The sequence below is a fragment of the Fukomys damarensis genome, unplaced genomic scaffold, assembly GCF_012274545.1.
Source record: "Fukomys damarensis isolate Sample0158 unplaced genomic scaffold, DMR_v1.0_HiC HiC_scaffold_31, whole genome shotgun sequence".
Classification (NCBI taxonomy): domain Eukaryota; kingdom Metazoa; phylum Chordata; class Mammalia; order Rodentia; family Bathyergidae; genus Fukomys; species Fukomys damarensis.
Genome location: NW_022900943.1, coordinates 18,112,383 through 18,129,445, shown reverse-complemented (window position 1 = coordinate 18,129,445; position 17,063 = coordinate 18,112,383). Strand labels below are relative to the sequence as shown.

Sequence of the window (17,063 nt, the reverse complement as noted above, 5' to 3'; positions counted from 1 at the left end):
CGGAGCTGGGCGGCGGGCGGACCCGGAGTCCTGGCCCACGAACCCTTCGGGGAGGCAGAGCGCGGTCGGGCGGATCTTCGTCGGCGTCGCCGGCGGCCCTTCCGTTATCCGGACGGGCAGGCGGACGCATCTCTGCAAAGTGACCTCGGAAATCCAAACGGAATGACTTTGTTTCACTCTCCCTCCCCACCCTTGCCCAGGAGTTCGCGAAACTCAAAAGACTTCACCCGGAGATCTTAGCCTCTGTGCGTTTAAGGTCTGCAGCACACAACAGTGTAGGTCCGCCTGTGCTTGTAAACACAACTCTTGAGATGCATCCCGGACGTTGCTAAGAGCAGTTACCGATATTATTAGTATTATTATTATTATTATTAATTTTATCATCGAGCAAAAACGAAAAAACCCCAAACCTTCAGTTTACTCTGAGGCTACTTTTTACTTTCGCCTCACTTGTCATTAGCTTGTAAAGTGACTCCGATAAACCATTGTTTTCTACGTGAGTAGAGCATTCTGGAATAAAGCTGATGAAACCTGGACACTTTTTGGCATAAGCTGATTCATAGTTTCAAGGGAGCGTATTAACACATTTTTATTCCTGCACTGCTGCCCTCTTTTATCAGGACACCAAAGAACTGAAACACGCATCTCTACCTCCTTCATTTCCATTTTTCTTGGAGTAGTCTGTGAAGACAACACAATATTGTACACTTTCTGACCCTTTCTCCTCATTTTGACGAGTGAAAAGGTATTAGAAGTTATCTACAACATTATAAGAAACAAGAATGTACCTCCTTTTCCATCCCTCTTTCCTGGGGAAACTGGAATCCACTTTTGCATTGTTTTAACTTTCTTTATGGGCTTTATTTTTAATATTTTATCCTTTAAAGTGGAGCACATGAATTATTCTTTTTAAGCATTCCAATTCCTTCAGCCTTTTTTGTTTTGTTTTTGTTTGTTTGTTTGTTTGTTTTGCATGAAAGAAGTGTCAAACCTGCATCTAAATAAAGTGTTCTTTTCCACCAACTTGGTGCTTATAAGAGAATTAAAGGAGCCCTCATATGTGTGGCCTGTGTACGGTTGGAGACCTGCAGCTGTGCTTCGTTAAAAACAAAACCACTGCTGACCTCAAAACACATGTGCCACCCCTGACAGCGTCCTCTTCCTTTCCGTTTGTGACTGGTGCCTTCTTCAAAATGAGTGTTTGGAATGATTTCCTGGCAATAATCATGGTGGTTGTTGGGCCTTCTAAAGAAGGCTTTGATGCCTTGTATGTCAATCTTTCACTATAACAAACAACCTCAGAAAAAAACAATAAAAGTTGGGCAAATGAAGGGCCTGTTTTCCTATCATTGGCATTCCTTTTCTAGAAGAAATACAGAAGAGGTTAGAAGTCTAGTAATCACTTTAGTCTCTTTTTTCTGATGTAGACTAAAGGAGTATTATATTTGAAAAAACTGAGGTTGTTAACTGGTTTATAGATTGACACTGCAGTTTGAAACACATCCTAGTTCTTCTGGATCATGTTTATCAAAATTCATAAAGGATTTTAATGTTCCTTTGTATTTTTACTGCAAAATATCATTAACACATTCTATCAGTATATATTTTTAAGAAGCATTTGGATCATTCTAGATTTAAAAGTTTGAAATAGGTGGGCATTTGTAGTTTGAAATAGTGTATAAGTTTTTATTTCACAATTTAATAGTCAATGTCTATTTTAGCACCTATTCCTTACAGTAAAAATATTTTCAATAATTTACTATGCATAGTTTAAGATATCTTATAATGGAATTTTCAGAAAAGCATGGTTTACCTTTAAAGTTAGTATCTAATTACAGTGTTATAAATTTAAATTCTTTTTCTGTTTTTCTCCAAACATGAGACAGATTGTGATTATTTTCATAATTTATGTTATTTAATATATTGACTTCACCTGCATACCCAGAAGTAGCCAAGAGGCATTGAGGTGTAGAATTTATTGCTGCTAGCCTTAGTTTCCTCTTGATCTTAAAGGTTGATGAGAATGCAGGAAAATTACATCACACAATTGTACTTAGTTGCTCCATGATGATGAATGCGAAGTGCTTGCAAATACCATACAAGTGTTGTTTGTAAAAAACAAAAAAAAACAAAATGTTGACTCCCCAAACAGTTGACTCTTGGAGAATCCTACTTGACCCAGGGATGGCCATTACCTTAGTGTACAGATCCTGTATTAATATGGAAGACACCTATTTACAGTGAAATTAGGTTCACGTTAAAATTCTCCTACCCAGCAGTTGTGGGGTTTTATTTTACTTTATTAAATATGTTTTTGTTTATTGATACTGGGTATCGAACGCTGGACTTTTTGCTTGAGAGGCCAGGCACAGTTAAATCCCCGGCTCTGTTTATTGAATATTTAATTGCTTTTTAGTTGCTAAATGTACTATCTTCACTATATAGGATAGAAAGAAGTATAAAATACTTCCTGTACTGAAGACTTTCAGAAAGTTTGGTGATGTTGGAAATGTTCTTTATGCTGTATGTGTACCTATGAAGCATTTGAAATGTGTTAATGTGAATAAGGAACTGGGTTTTTAAATTTAGTTTATATCATGGTTCTGTATGCCCAGTGACTAGTGGATTTCAAGGTTTGCATCTAGATGGAGGCCTAAGACCTACCTGCATGAACAGTAAATTAATTCTGCAAAGCAGTTTAGGGTAAAGGCCGTATGGCAAGTTCCTTAGGAATAGAGAGGAGACTGGGTAAATTTGGGGCAGGACTCTTACAAGGTCTTACAAGTCAGAGGAAACCAAAACCTGTACTGGGAGCAGGGAATTGATCAAAAATAACAAAATGTGATTTAGAGGATACTATAGAACAGATTCTGAAAGTTCTTAACTCTCTGGCCTAATTTTTCCTGTTCCTTTCATACATTGAACAAAAGAGTCAACTCTTTTTGATAGCATGATACTACTCTCATATACTGTATGGGGCAAAGAGCTGGGAATAGATTGGTAAACAGAATAGAAATAGCCCTGATTCTTACTGGAACTTTAAAGGATTCAACACACAGATTGAGAAGAGGCAAAAAGGATGAGAAAGATATTTTGAAAAAAAAAAAAAAGTAACAGGGAATTCTTGAAGCTCAAGATAGTTCTTTCTGAGGAAATAACATTTAAATTGAGACATGAGGAATGAATAGTTGGCATAAGGAGAATATATCTTCTAAGCAGATCAGTTCCAATGAAAAATTTTCAGTAAGGGAACAGTAATAAATGGTAATTTTAGTTTGCCTATAAATTGAATTAAAGGATAGGAAATCAGAGTCTAGTAGTTTTCTTATATTTGATTTTTATTTATTCGTATTTGTTTAAACAGTGGTAAAGTTGTGAAAATTTGAGTTCAGAGTTTAAGAGTCCTGGATTTGCATCCTTACCTACCCTCTTACTTACGGAGTAGATAAGCTGTTTTAAATGTAAGGAACAGAGTTAATATCTGTGATAGGAATACTGAGCTTCCTCTGGAAGCCAATATTCCCCATTGTGAAGCAATGCACTCAGATGCTGTATACTGTATATGATCTATGTGAATTTACTGGCTGCTTCATGCCTTTCAAGCAACCTAAAAAAGTAACCTTAAAAAATAAGCCTTTATCTTAGAGAGGATTAGAACTTTAATGCAGTCTCAAACCTTGATGTCTTTAAAAATCTTATGATGTTGGTAATTTGGGTGGTATTTACTTGAGCACCTTGTTAAATACCAGGAATCTTAAATGGCTAGAGACCTAACTGTAAAAACACTGAAATTTAGTGGTGGTAAAAGGGTCACAAATTCCTCTTACAAGACTATTTTGTGAGGAAATAACTAGAAATGTATTGGGTATTTATAGCACATTCCTTGCAGCCATTAAAAGTAATTGCGTAAGAAAATGTATGTGAATGGCTTGGTTTTGTTTTAAAAAAAAGATACAGGATGCTCCTACTTTCTGTACAATACTTAACAAAAAAAGAATAGATATGCCAGGATAGGGATTTAGCTCAGTTTGGTGGCCTGCCTTGCAAGCGCAAGGACCCAAGTTCAATCCGCAGTACAAAAAAAAAAAAAAAAACAAAAAAAGAATAGATATCTGGACATTAATAATGGTGAAAGATGGCTTTGAGTTTGTGCTTTTCCTAAGTTTTCAACCTTTTTTTGAGTATGAAGTTAGAATTTAAACTGCCAGAAACTAAGAAGGAATTGCTGTAAATACTGTTTTCCTCTTTGATCTAATGTCTAGGGTTTTAGGATAAGTATCAGGCGGCCCAAATTGTTAATTTAGCTAGCAATATGATTTTTATCCCTTTAGCCTCATTATACTTCAGTTTCCTCATCTGGTAAAGTGACAACCAAGAAAGAGGAGGTCTTAAATTCTATTCAAAATTATCTGAGAAAGTAGACTGTGAACTAAGGGCATAGGCATGGAAGTCTGAAGTCAAACATAATGTTATTTGGAAAACTACTGATCTGCCTGTCTTTATAAGTAAGTACTATATATTTTAGGAAGCAGCAAACCACTATATCTTGGGGTCACATAATTTGACGAAGACTTAACATTCTTTGTCTCCGCTCATTATCTATTAACCGAGGAACTTTACTGGCTGACCTGTATTCAGTCTCTTAAAGGAATTGATTGGTTTTCATAACAGGGAGGATATTATTCCTGTGTTTTAGATAAGGACCCTGATGACAAATGTCTTAACAAATTCATCTTGACTGTCATTGGTAAAAGAGAGACTGATTACATTTTCATTCCTGTTTTTGTCTGCACATTCTACTGCTACTCTTTCCATGTGTTTTTTTGTTTCCTAAAGTTTGACATTCTTTGTTATAACTGTTTTCATTGTTCTAACATGCAAATAACTGCTGAGTTTTTCTCTCATAAAATTTGAAAGCTGAATAAGATCTACCCAATTTGTTTTATTGGAGATATAATGCAATTCCACTTTTTTATAAATGAGGAAAACAAGATCTGTAGAGGCCAGAGTGGTATGTTTGCCCAATGTTGTTTTCAGTACTGGATGTTACAAAAAAATCAGAGGTAATGTTCTTTTTTAAGGTTGAGAAGTGACAACCTTTGAAAACTATTTGAATATTAATACTGAAGTGTTAGGATAATCAGTTTTTCTCTAAGCAGTTGCTGAGTACCTGCTATCTCTAAGGCATTTTGTTTTTAGAAGGGTGGTGTGTTTTCTAATTATGCAGGTGGCTTTGTCATGTAATTTAGGCACCAAATTAGTAGTTGGGCATTTTATTTCTGGTAAAACTAGTGCTTTTTTGCATTGTGAATTTAATGTTATACAACTATGCCCAGAAGCCAAGATTATTTTATTATTTTTACCATAACGTTTATTCTTTTAGCATCCGCGGTTCTTTGAAGTGTTACAGATGGTTATTATATCTTAGAAGAAAGAATTTCCTGAAAAATTAAGTCAAGGGTATTTCCTTTAATTGTTGTTTTGTTTTTTAAATGTTCTACTTTATATAGTAAAACATGAACACCAGAAACTAGTAGATTGTCATATATTAGTCTGGTATACTAGATACACCTGGTTACCATAACAGTGGGTTTGATTTACTTCAAGGTATTAACCAAATATTTATGGTATTAACCAAATATAAATGGAAATACATATTTTTTTAATTCTGGACATTGACCTCAGATGCCTTCTCAACATTGCTCCCATATTTTCTACAGAACCTTATTTGCATAATTGGAAGGGGAAAATGATAACATTTTATTATAGGTACTGACCAAACTCTTCAAAAAACTTCTCTTTGAAGTCTGAGGCCACTTTATTTCATTCATTTTTGCATTTTGAGAACCTAAAAGTTTTTGCAGATACTAATATATGACAGTACTATTGACAAGGTATTTGGAAACAGCTTGAATCTACTGAATGTGTTTGTCTGGATAAAATATCTCTTTAGAGTTACATTAGTTTGAAAGAATTTTAGTGACTTGTATCCTTCAGAGTACCCATTGTTATTGACATAGCCCTGTGTCACTACTGAAGTGATAGGTGGAAAGTAGGTTACCTCTGAGCTCTCTGGTTTCAAGTTTCCAGGAGGAATTTTATTAGAGATCAACCACGTCCTCCAAATTTATGACAGTTGCTCTAACAAGACCCCCCCAAAAAAAGATTTGTTTTCTTATAACCTGTAATTGAATTGATTTTCCCTAAATACATTTATCATTATATTTTTGACAGTGGAATTCCAGTGACATAAAATGTATTGCTACACACAAACTCTGAAAATCATTTTTTAATTTTGTTTTTAAAGACATATTTAAAAATTTATAAACATTCAAAATAATATTTCAAGTATTCTTGTTAGTAGGAGTTACCCATTAAACAAAAGAAATTTTGAGAGAGGATGCTTTGTGACAGCAAGAATTGTAGCTTTATAGTGGAAACGTGTATAGGTTATGCAAAAATATTTTTATGTGTGTTACTTTGTTAAGTCAAATGTTGTACATATTGATTGTTAAATCTCTGCCTGCTCTGTAAGTTTTTAGCTTATGTGGAGGTGGATTGGAGGATACAGTTGTTACTGTAGATCTAAATGATCAAATTCTGAAATGAATTTTGTATTTAATATTTATTAGGATTTTTTTTTAAAATACAGAAAGTATAGAGGAAACAGAGACATAAGTCATTTACAAATGGGAAAGGGACCAAGAGCTGGAGGAAGGGAAAGGGAAGAAAGGGGAAGTGGACATAAAAAGAATTAAAATATGTTACGTACATGTACCAACTCCCCACAATACATGTAATCATGTACTGCAAACATTAACTAATAAAAATAAAAATTTGCAAAACACTAAATTTAAAAAGTAGGAAAAATTTATAGCAACATAATTTTAATTGATAATTTTTTCTGCTTCACATTTATTAGCGGGCAAACATGAACATTTGTTTGCATTTTTTAAAAATAGGGAGAATGCGAATGACTAGTTTAAATTCTATAAAAATAAAATCCTTCCTTAATACTTTCTCCAAAAGTTTAATATCCTTCTAAAAAAATTTTAACGTTATCTATGTATCTTTTAAATAAGAAATTATACAAAAGGCTCTGTGCTGTATATTATGTCCAGTAGTCTGCTTTTTAATTATTCAACACACTTTGGCAACCTTTCTATACCAAAATATGCAGATCTTAATTTTTTTTAATAGTTTAGCACATGGATGGGCTATACATTTTTTTGTACCTGGTCTTACATTGATAAACATTTAAACTGGTTCCTGTTTTATTGCAGTGAACATTCTATTCATGTTTTAGGATAGGATAAATTCTTGTCAGTGGAATTATTTAGTACAGTACAGTATTTAAAAATTTGAAAGCTATTTTCAAATTACCATTCAAAGATGATATCATTTTTTACTCTTGGCAGAAGTAATCCATCACAATTTCTGCCATATATTTGCCATTACCACCAAATTTTATTTTTTGTTTTTTATTTTTACTATAGTAGGTAAGTTAAAATTTTAAAGAAAAGGAAATACGTGGGGTTTTTAGAAAATTTTCGAAAAAGCCAGTATTACTTTTAATTCTTTGTTATGTTTTATATATTAAGAGATGAAATTGGCCTGATTCCATGTCCTGAAGCAAGGTATAACCGGAGTCCCATAGTCCTGGTTGAAAACAAACTTGGTGTGGAGAGCTGGTGTGTCAAGTTTCTTTTACCATACGTCCACAACAAACTTCTTTTGTACAGAACAAGAAAGCAATGGCTGAACAAAGATGGTAAGTATGAACCATACCGTCTGGTTTTTAGCAGCAGCATGGAATATAGTGGATGGAACCCTGATTTGAGTGTTGAGATTCTAGTTTTGGCTCTTCCCTTAGGTACTTTCTGGGCACATGAAGAATTTGGACTAGACCATTAGTTTTTAAATTTTACAACTTCAGAGATTATATGGCAGTACCTTAAGCCAGATTCCAGGCCGCCTGCTACAACCAAAGCAGTTCTTATTTTATGTATTCATGTTTTGAGTCATTTGTAAGATTTTATTTGAAGAAAGCATCCTTTCTTAAAAACATGCAGGCTTAAAAAATGCCCAGCTTCTGATTTCTGATCTTTTAGTGTTTTATGGGCAGAAGATCTAAATGAGATCATGGAGATATCATCATCATGGTATAGTTATGGTATGAACCAGCCCAGTGATTTAGGAACGTGCTATTGAGCTGTGAATCCTAATTGAGCTCTGGCCTTCTGAGACCTATTCCTGTGCTGAAATGGGCAAAAGAAAAACCATCTCAACATTCACTTCTTTTAGTCTTCTAAAGAATTCTTTACTGTAGTAGAACATTCCTAATTATCCTACCTATACAGTTTCTTGGTGTTCCTCCATATTCAGCCTTCATGTGTACAAATTCTGTCTGTCCCTTTGGGCTCACCTCAGGTCTCACCTTTTGGGGAGTACTCATGTCCTCTACTGTTATTGTAAAACTTCTTTCTCTTTCCACATACAGCAGTATGTTTAAAAGTGCTCCTTGTGGCTGTAGGCTGATTTTTAAATTTTATTTATTTATTTTTTGAGACAGGGTGTCACTGTGTAGTTGAGGCTGACCTTCAACTCACGATACAGCCCAGGCTGGCCCTGAACTCCTGGCAATCCTCCTGCCTCGGGTTAAGAACTTTCTTTTCCAGCAAATGTTAATTATCAGTTTGATAGTCATTACCAAGAGCCTACTCATACCAGAAGGTGTTCTAAGTACTCTGTGGGATAAGGAATGATAAATGGTTTATTCTGGAAGTTTATGGTTGAGTGATAGTCTTCTTAGAGGTAGGGGACAGTGTTGCCAAAGGTATCACTGATTTCCCTGAATTCCTCTCAACACTGACCTTAACATACTGTCATAATAATAAAAGTGTTTAATTAGAAATAGTTTCTGTTTTCTGTGTGATTATTTCACTTGGTTAGTACTCTGGTACTAATGAGAAGGCTATGCCTAAATTCAGACATAATTTGATTGCATGACCTAAGTGAGTAGCATAAACTTTAATGTGTATTTAGACACAGACTTAAATGTCAGGGTATTTATCTTTATTTAGATATTCTTTATTACTCTAGTCCATCACCAAATCATAGGTTTCAGTAATATGGAAGTAGACAGTAGCACCATATGAAACCAAGTTTTTGTTTTTGTTTTTGTTTTTGCCACATGAAGCTGTGTATCATTTTTATTCTGCTGTGTAGAAATACGTAATTGGGCCAATACATATCTGGTTTTGGTTTTGGTTTTTTTTTGGGGGGGTGGTTGGTTTTTTGAAACAGGGTCTCACTATGCAGTTGAGACTGACCTGGAACTCACTATGTAGCCCAGTCTGGTCTCGAACTCATGGAGATCCTCCTGCCTCAGCCTTCCAAGTGCTGGGATTACAGGCGTGCGCCACCATGCCTGGCAATACATATCTGTTATGTGGGGGCCAAGGAGAGATGGAATGATTCAATATGGAAGAAATAATATGAATTTTTAAAAGTCAGGTTGAGTTACAGTATTTCATAACATTAGCTTTTGCCTGTTGATAGATACCAGCCCAACCCACCTTCTTCCTATAGTCATCAAGTTCTTTCCTCTTGTCCTTCTGGGCTCTGTACTACAGGCGTTGCTCTGTCTCCCTGTCAAATACTTTTAGTCTTGATAGACCCATGAGGGCTTACATAGATGATCAGGTGCTTAAGCTTGCTCGCTCGATTATCTCGTGTCATAACTTTTGAATTCTAATACAACTGTGCATATTCACAGAAGTTTGATTTTATTCTATCCTGTATCCTCATGGAATAAGGTTTTAATTTAACTTTTTTGAGGGAGCAACATAGTTTAATGTGATATCACCTACTGTTCAGCTTATTATGTAATCAGTGAAAATGAGTAAGTAAATTTCCGACTTGACAGAAAAAGATATATGAAAATGCTGACTGATGGAAGAGTATCTGCCAGACTTATGAACTGAAGCAATTAGAGCGCAGAAGTGAATCTGGCTAAGGAATCTTGCTGTGTCAACAATATTAGGAAAAAAAAGTTATTTCATGAATGTTTCCTTTTAAAACTATTTTGCAGAAAATACCATATGTGTAAGAAAAGCCAGGTAGGAAAGCTGACAACTTAAAGAATAGTTCAAAATGTCAGTGTCTATGTTATTGTTCAGGCTAGAATACTAAGCGTCTATGTAAAGGGGACCTTTATTTCTGGGGTAGATTTTTTTCTCTTCTTAATTAAACTAAATTCATGTTCTTCTAACCATAGCAGTTTCCTTAGATATTTAGAAAGCATTTAATTAGAGATTGCGTTTTTTTAAATTGCTATAATAGTAGCCATATTTGGTTTGGGAGAGGAATGATACTGTAATTTGGATTTTTGAGAAATCTATGACAAAAACAAACAAAAAAAAGACAGGAAAAGACCCCAGCATTAAGAATATGGACTAGGCAGAGATCTGTCCCACACTGTGTTTGAGTCTTGTGCCCTCCTGTTGCTTTTTACTTTTACTTTCTTCCTTACAATCCCGTATCTCAGTCTGTAGCTAAGCTGTCTCTTTAAAGGCCATTTTCTGCTCTGTACTTCTGTAGCTGGCTAGACCTTCGTTATTCCTCGTAACTGGTCGGTTCCATTTTCAGGCTCTTCTATAACCCCTGTCCTTCACACAACTAATGAAACACTAAACAGTACCTCCAGCATTGCTTTTGAAGGCAGGGTGCCACAACCTCATGACCAAACCAGGAACGCTTCTTAAAAACCTTTTGAGAAGTGCTTTTCTGAGGTATATATTTGCTCATCTTATTTGCACACATGTCTGCTTGTCTTATTTCATGATGCCTACAGAGTCTGTATAGAGTTTAAACTCATTAGCATCATATTCCAAGCTGTCCACAGCCTAACCTTCCTCACCAGTGTCTTCTTCACTTCATATACAACATTTGAGGCTGCAGACAAGGAAGCTTGTCTATAGATTTATTTCATTTTGGCTTGTATAATGTTTTAATAATTGTGCTTAATTAGTTGAATAAATGTTGAAAATCTAGGCTTCTGTCTTCACTTGAAAAATCAGGAAGCTTGTGTACACACATTTCTGCACAGCAGTTGGCTGTGCCTCAGTCCTCTACTTTTATTAAATGGACAATTCTTTGGGTTTGTTGCATCTTTTCTGCCTTTCAGACATTGAGGCATAGTGGTACTTACCACTTCTCATCAGTTTTGATTTTCTGCTTTTATGACATTCGCCTGAATTGCATTTGTAGCCTTTTGATACCCATTCTAGCAACAGATCACATTATTCCATTCTCTGACATGGCTATGTACTCCTGTCTGACTTTCATGCTTTTGCTGAGGCCATCCTCATCTTAATGTTATTGTGGGTGTGGTTGTTAGCATAAGCATACATGTATGCTTATCCTCAAGCCTGTTAAGTATTTTTGACTGCTTCAGGAAACAATAATTCTGTACACTCTTACAGGAGTTCTTTATTCAGACAGTTTGCATGTTAACACTTGCCAAGCTATATTGTAGTTGATAATTTAAACAAGATTTTCCCCTACTGGTTTGTGAGTTAGGAGTAAAGGTTATGCCTCTTCTTTCTTTGTTTATGTAGCACATTTCTGTGCTAAACAAACCCTTATCAAATGAATAACATGAATTTGGTAAGCAAGAGTTCTTAGCTTAGTCTACCTATAGATTCAGTAACTCTGCACTATAATAAACATAACTTTACATTAATCCTCTCTTCATCAGTTATCTGAATATATTTTGGAGGAAGAAATTAACCAGTGCAAGTTAACCCTGCATTTATTTGTAGATGCATAAAAGTCTTTATCAGACAGTTGTCAAAACTCATTGACAATTACCAGGTGCTGCTGGCATTGGACAATTTCTAGAATGCAATACAGCAAAGAATGCATATTAATTTTTCTCTGACTCTGTCACATCCTGTGTTCTTTCATTATTACAGCTACAGTTTAGCTGCTTTTCTTGTATATAATGTGACCTGATTTCATTTTCTCCCTGTGATATGATGATGGGCTAGTAGTATATTGGAATGTGTGTAATGAACATTTTTTTGCTGGTGTATTTTCTGATGTGTGGAGACAGGCCTATTTAATTTCAAGAGATTGTAGTACTTTGAGTAGCTCATATATTTTGGGTAAGGCTACAGAAGAAATAATGCATAATTGGCAAAATTTAGAGAGTAAATTAATTACAGTAAGCTCTTGATTATATATGTTTTTCTTAGGTTTTTGGTTTAGTCCTTTCTGCAAAGGGCAGACTACTTGCCTATAGTGTACTAATGTGGAAAGAGCATCTGCTTTGCAGGAAGACAGACCTGAATTGAAATACTCAGTTCATCAACATCTGAAAGTCACTTAACAGTGACTTTAGGCAGATTGCTTAACCTCTTTTTTCCTGGGAGGGAATACTAATTAGGATCTCATAGATTTTCTATGAGGATCTTTTTCTTAAATTATATCCATTGATTTCTGACCTAGTTACCTTTCCTTGGTTAGCCCTTTCCTGTTTCTTTTTTTTTTTTCCTCATTGAGTTTATTGGTACATTTTAGGTATACATTACAGTTCTATTCATCATTAGGATCTTGTACCTTTACAAGACAGGTCTTGGTTCTCATTTTTTCCCCTTACCCCTGCCCTCCCTTTACCCCTTCCCTTCCCTATTTAGAAACACTTTATTTCCATTTTTTCATTTTCTCATATTTTTTTCTTTTTCCTTATTTCCTTTCCCCTACACCCTTTCCTATTTCTGACATTTCACTTTTCCCCGAGTTCTTGGATGGAAACTTGACCCTCAGTCAGGAAGACCTGTATTTGTATATGCTACTAATTTTGTTACTGATGATTGGTCGATGCTGTTGATGTTTTAAATCCTGAGATTCCTAGAAGCTGGAAAAAATCCCTCTGTTCAGGAATCATTGCCTAGCCAGTTGAGATTTTTTTTTTCCTCTCTCTAGAGGGATCCAGTCCCATTATCGCTGTGGAACTGAACTAGGAGAAACAGGCTTTAGGATAGGAATTGGGTACTGTCCTGACACTTTATGGTTCTAATCGTGAATACCCCTATCCGGAAGTACTGTTGTTAGCTACATTTTACAGATGAGGATATTCTGAAGCACACACAGGGATTGGTTTGCCCAAGAAGTCACGGTAAGTGGTAGAACTAGGCCTTAATTCCAACAGCTACTGTAGCACTCCTAAGAGCACAGTCTTTTTCTCCATATAGCCATAAACTGAAAAGTGGGGGCTTAACTTTCTATGTTTATTTGTTAGTGTTTGCCTTATGCTGTTATACAGGAATCTCTCTTTTGTGAAGGATTAGCTTGTCTTCACTTACAGAGAGTAGGGAAGGATAGTTGTGTTAAAAGTGTATGCAATTGGCCAGGGATTTAGGTCCCACTCTTCGGCCACCTGCCTCACAAGTGCAAGGTCCCGAGTTCCATCCCTGGTACCAAAAACAAAACAAAAGTCCAAAATACATACAGTAGCAACTACCATTAGTTACACATTTTCTTTAATGTAGAAGGGGAGAGGCCAAGGGAAATGTGCCAGTTTATGTAGTAGTATAATGGCTTTTTGAAACATTGTAGACATCAAAGAGATTCTAGAAAAAGAGGTTCTTTCCCATCATGTCCAAACTTTTCCATATAGTTGCTAAACTGCTTAATTGGCTTCTGGTTCTTGTTATTTTATAAGTTTAGAAATTTAAACAGTTTCACTGTAGGAATAACTGCCTCATTATTTCTGATGTCTTTGATGTTGAACATATTCATTCTTGGTTGGTATGTAGCAATAGTATTTATTTAAATAAGTACTTAATTGAGCAATCACTGTATCAGACAGTGATTGGAGTAAATCTCACCATGCATAACACTGATATGACTATCCCCAGTTTCAGGTAATGAAAGTGAGGTTCAAAGAGGTTAAGTTTTGTAGGAGTAAGTGGAAAAGCTGGGATTCAAACCCAAGCAGAGTGACTCTTACCACTCCTTTGTACTGTGTACTAATATCAAACTTCATTTGTATGGAGGCCATATCTTATTCATCTTTACTCAGTACCTGGCTTATTGTAGATATTCACAAAAATTTGAAGATGTATTAAGGAGGAGTTGCCTCCTTAATTTATAGTCTATTTAAGAGGATAATATTTATATAAGTAATGAAGTATGATAACAAAAAAACAGATGAAAGATTTTTTTCTCACTAGGTAGGTCCTTCATGGAGAAAGATGCACTTAAGAATTCCTGAGATATAAAGTTTGTTATTGTTCTTTATGTTGGAATATAGGGAGATATTTCTGGTAGAAAGAATAGTAAGCAGATAAATCTGTGTTTCATCTAGAAAGAGAAGTTAGGCAGGTAGGAGCTATATTCAGAGGGTGGTGGGATTTGATTTCAGTCGAAGTTTAGCATGTGACCGGAAAACGTGAAATGCCAGGCTGATGAGATAGATACTGGGACCATGTTCTTAAAGCATTCATTTTTAAAAGTACTTTCTCTGTGTGCTCCCCATTATCTCATTGAGAACAGACTGTGTGAAGTTTCATGCCACTTCACCTTTGCCACACCTTTTCCATGGTCTGCAGTGCTTTTACCACCATATTCATCTAGTCACCCATAGGTTCACTAGTATAAGAATTGCAGCTTCTTTAATAGGCTTTGCAGTGTGTTATGTGCTTTTACTTCACAATTATTTTATTTTGGCCTATGTAAGTATTTGTATATATGTTCTTTCCAATTAAAGGTAACCTTGTAAAGGGCAAAATAAGGTTTTATAAGTATACTTATTGTTTTAGTCCTAAAGAACAAGTTTAATCTTTATCCATTGTCAATACTTGGAATATTAGTGGAATTAAATAAATGTGCTATATAGAACATTGTATTATTGTCCTTGGAAAATATTAAATTAGTGCCTAAAATTACTAAAAGTAAAAGAAGGAAGGGATTAATTAGATTATTCTTTAGAGCCATGTCATGTTTATGCATGTGATAACTTATGACAGGAAAAATGCAAGTCAAAATGTCTGCTGATCCTTTTGTTCATTATTACATGTGACAGTTTGCTCAGTAGTAATGAAATCATAAGTGCAAAATAAATGTTACTATCATTTATTAAGACGTGTGATAGTAGAATAATTGATTTTATTAACTAGAATATTTTTAAATAACTATAGGATGTACTTATGTGTAAACACTTAAATATTTTCTTCTTAGATTTTTAGAAGTTTATCTTTTACTTAAACATGGAAAATGTCCTAATTACTTGTGGTAGACAAATATTTTAGTTGCAGTATAATTGATTTGTTGAAATGTTAATTTGTCACATATAATTGAATGTTTGTACAAATTACTTAAACTTTACTCATTCTCCCTATCTATAAAGTAGGTTGAGTATCTTGGAGGTTGATTATGAGAATTCAATTAAATAATGTGGATGAAGTACTTAATATCAGGCCTAGTACACAGTAATGCTAAATAAATGATAATAATTATTTTTATTTAGTTACTTGACATCTAATGCATAATGCATGCTTGGTAAGGTTAACTATTAGTTTTATGCCTCTAAATTTAGAGTCTTAACCCTAGAAATTTTTTTATTTTCAATAAAATAAAGACAATATATCAACATTTTATTTTGTTCTTTTAAAAATAAGCTTCAGAGCTTATTTGAATTCAATAATTTTGTTAGGATTATAAGAGATAGCTTTAACAAAGAATAAGCTATTCATAAGTGAGCTGTAAGTAGACAAAATAAAAAACACATGAATAAAGTTGTAAATTGAAGTACAGATTTTTAATATTCACTGCATTAGGTTTGTTTTGCATTGCTGGAGATCCAACCTAGGGTCAAAGCGAGCACTTTGTCAATGAATTATATTGCCAGCCCTGTCATACCAAATTTTAAAAACAAAATTATGTAGGTCAGAATTACAATCACTTCTTTCACATTATTTCATTGAGTTTTCTTAAGTTTACTCATCTTACTGTTGGCATTATTAATAGTCCATTTGGAGAACAATTTACAAACACTGGGAGCCATACAGATTTTATATTGTTTTGATGTAGTTGTTCTACTTCAACACTGTAGCCAAAGAAAGGAATCTATAAAAGATCTGTTTTAAAATGTTTATAGTAATTTTATCACTGCTATGGTTGTGTAAAAATACGCACAAGAAAGGAGACATTTTGCCAGAGGATGTAAATGAGTTATGTTAATTAGTTTGGTTGATGAGTCATTTTTTCCCCCTTTTGAAAATTTGCACATATTCAATACTGGGGTTATGAATGGAATTAAATTAACAGTGGTATAGAATTCTTTTTCTTGGTAAATATTAAAATAGTGCCCAGAACTACTAAAAGAATGAAGTTATAGGCAAACTGTAAAATTATTTAGTGTTGACTTTACAAGAAGTTCATTATAAGTAGAAGAAAGTCTTGAGGCTACAGTACATCCCTTATAGCTTAGAACCAGGGTGTCTGTCATTAAAATTAATATGTCATGATATCTATATTATTGTAGTGAATAGGAGAGAGAACCTTAAAAGAGGCAGGCTTTAAAGGGTAGGACTACTTGTTTTTAATATGACTTCTTTTTATTTTAGAATTGATAGATGTCACGTGTACTCTGCTGCTTCTAAACCCAGATTTTACCACGGCATGGAATGTGAGGTACATAATTTCATAAGTGATAAGATGAAATCTGTCCATATTTCTGAAGATTTATGAGTTATTAGATGTTTGAAAGATGAAATAAGCCATTATGTCCATGACATCCTTACTTATTTCTTCTACCCATTCTTTATATCTCCATGAGAGTTCTGATAAATATGCTGTGCTCCCTTTTGCATGATTTTTATAAAGTTTGTCTGATTTTTATAAATTTTCTTGCCTGAAAATTTTCATGTTGAATTACAATATACTATTTGGTGCATGCTTTTATTTTCCTTCCTTTTGCGGGCAAGGGAGGTATGGGCATCTGGCATAATTGATTGGACTGTAAGACACTGATTAGTACTTTTGAAAAACATTGC

The 17,063-nt window shown here is 34.6% G+C and overlaps 1 protein-coding gene across 1 annotated transcript in view; it reads left to right on the top strand.

Annotated features, from left to right (window-relative positions):
- The first annotated feature begins 1,058 nt into the window (after nucleotides 1-1,058).
- The window catches only part of Ptar1 (protein prenyltransferase alpha subunit repeat containing 1), a 37,459-nt gene continuing 21,454 nt past the window's right edge, over nucleotides 1,059-17,063 (top strand). The window contains exons 1-3 of the mRNA XM_010605886.2: nucleotides 1,059-1,267; nucleotides 7,602-7,771; nucleotides 16,635-16,701. Of these exons, the coding sequence (XP_010604188.1) occupies nucleotides 1,059-1,267; nucleotides 7,602-7,771; nucleotides 16,635-16,701 (446 nt within the window). The remainder of the gene's footprint in view (nucleotides 1,268-7,601; nucleotides 7,772-16,634; nucleotides 16,702-17,063) is intronic.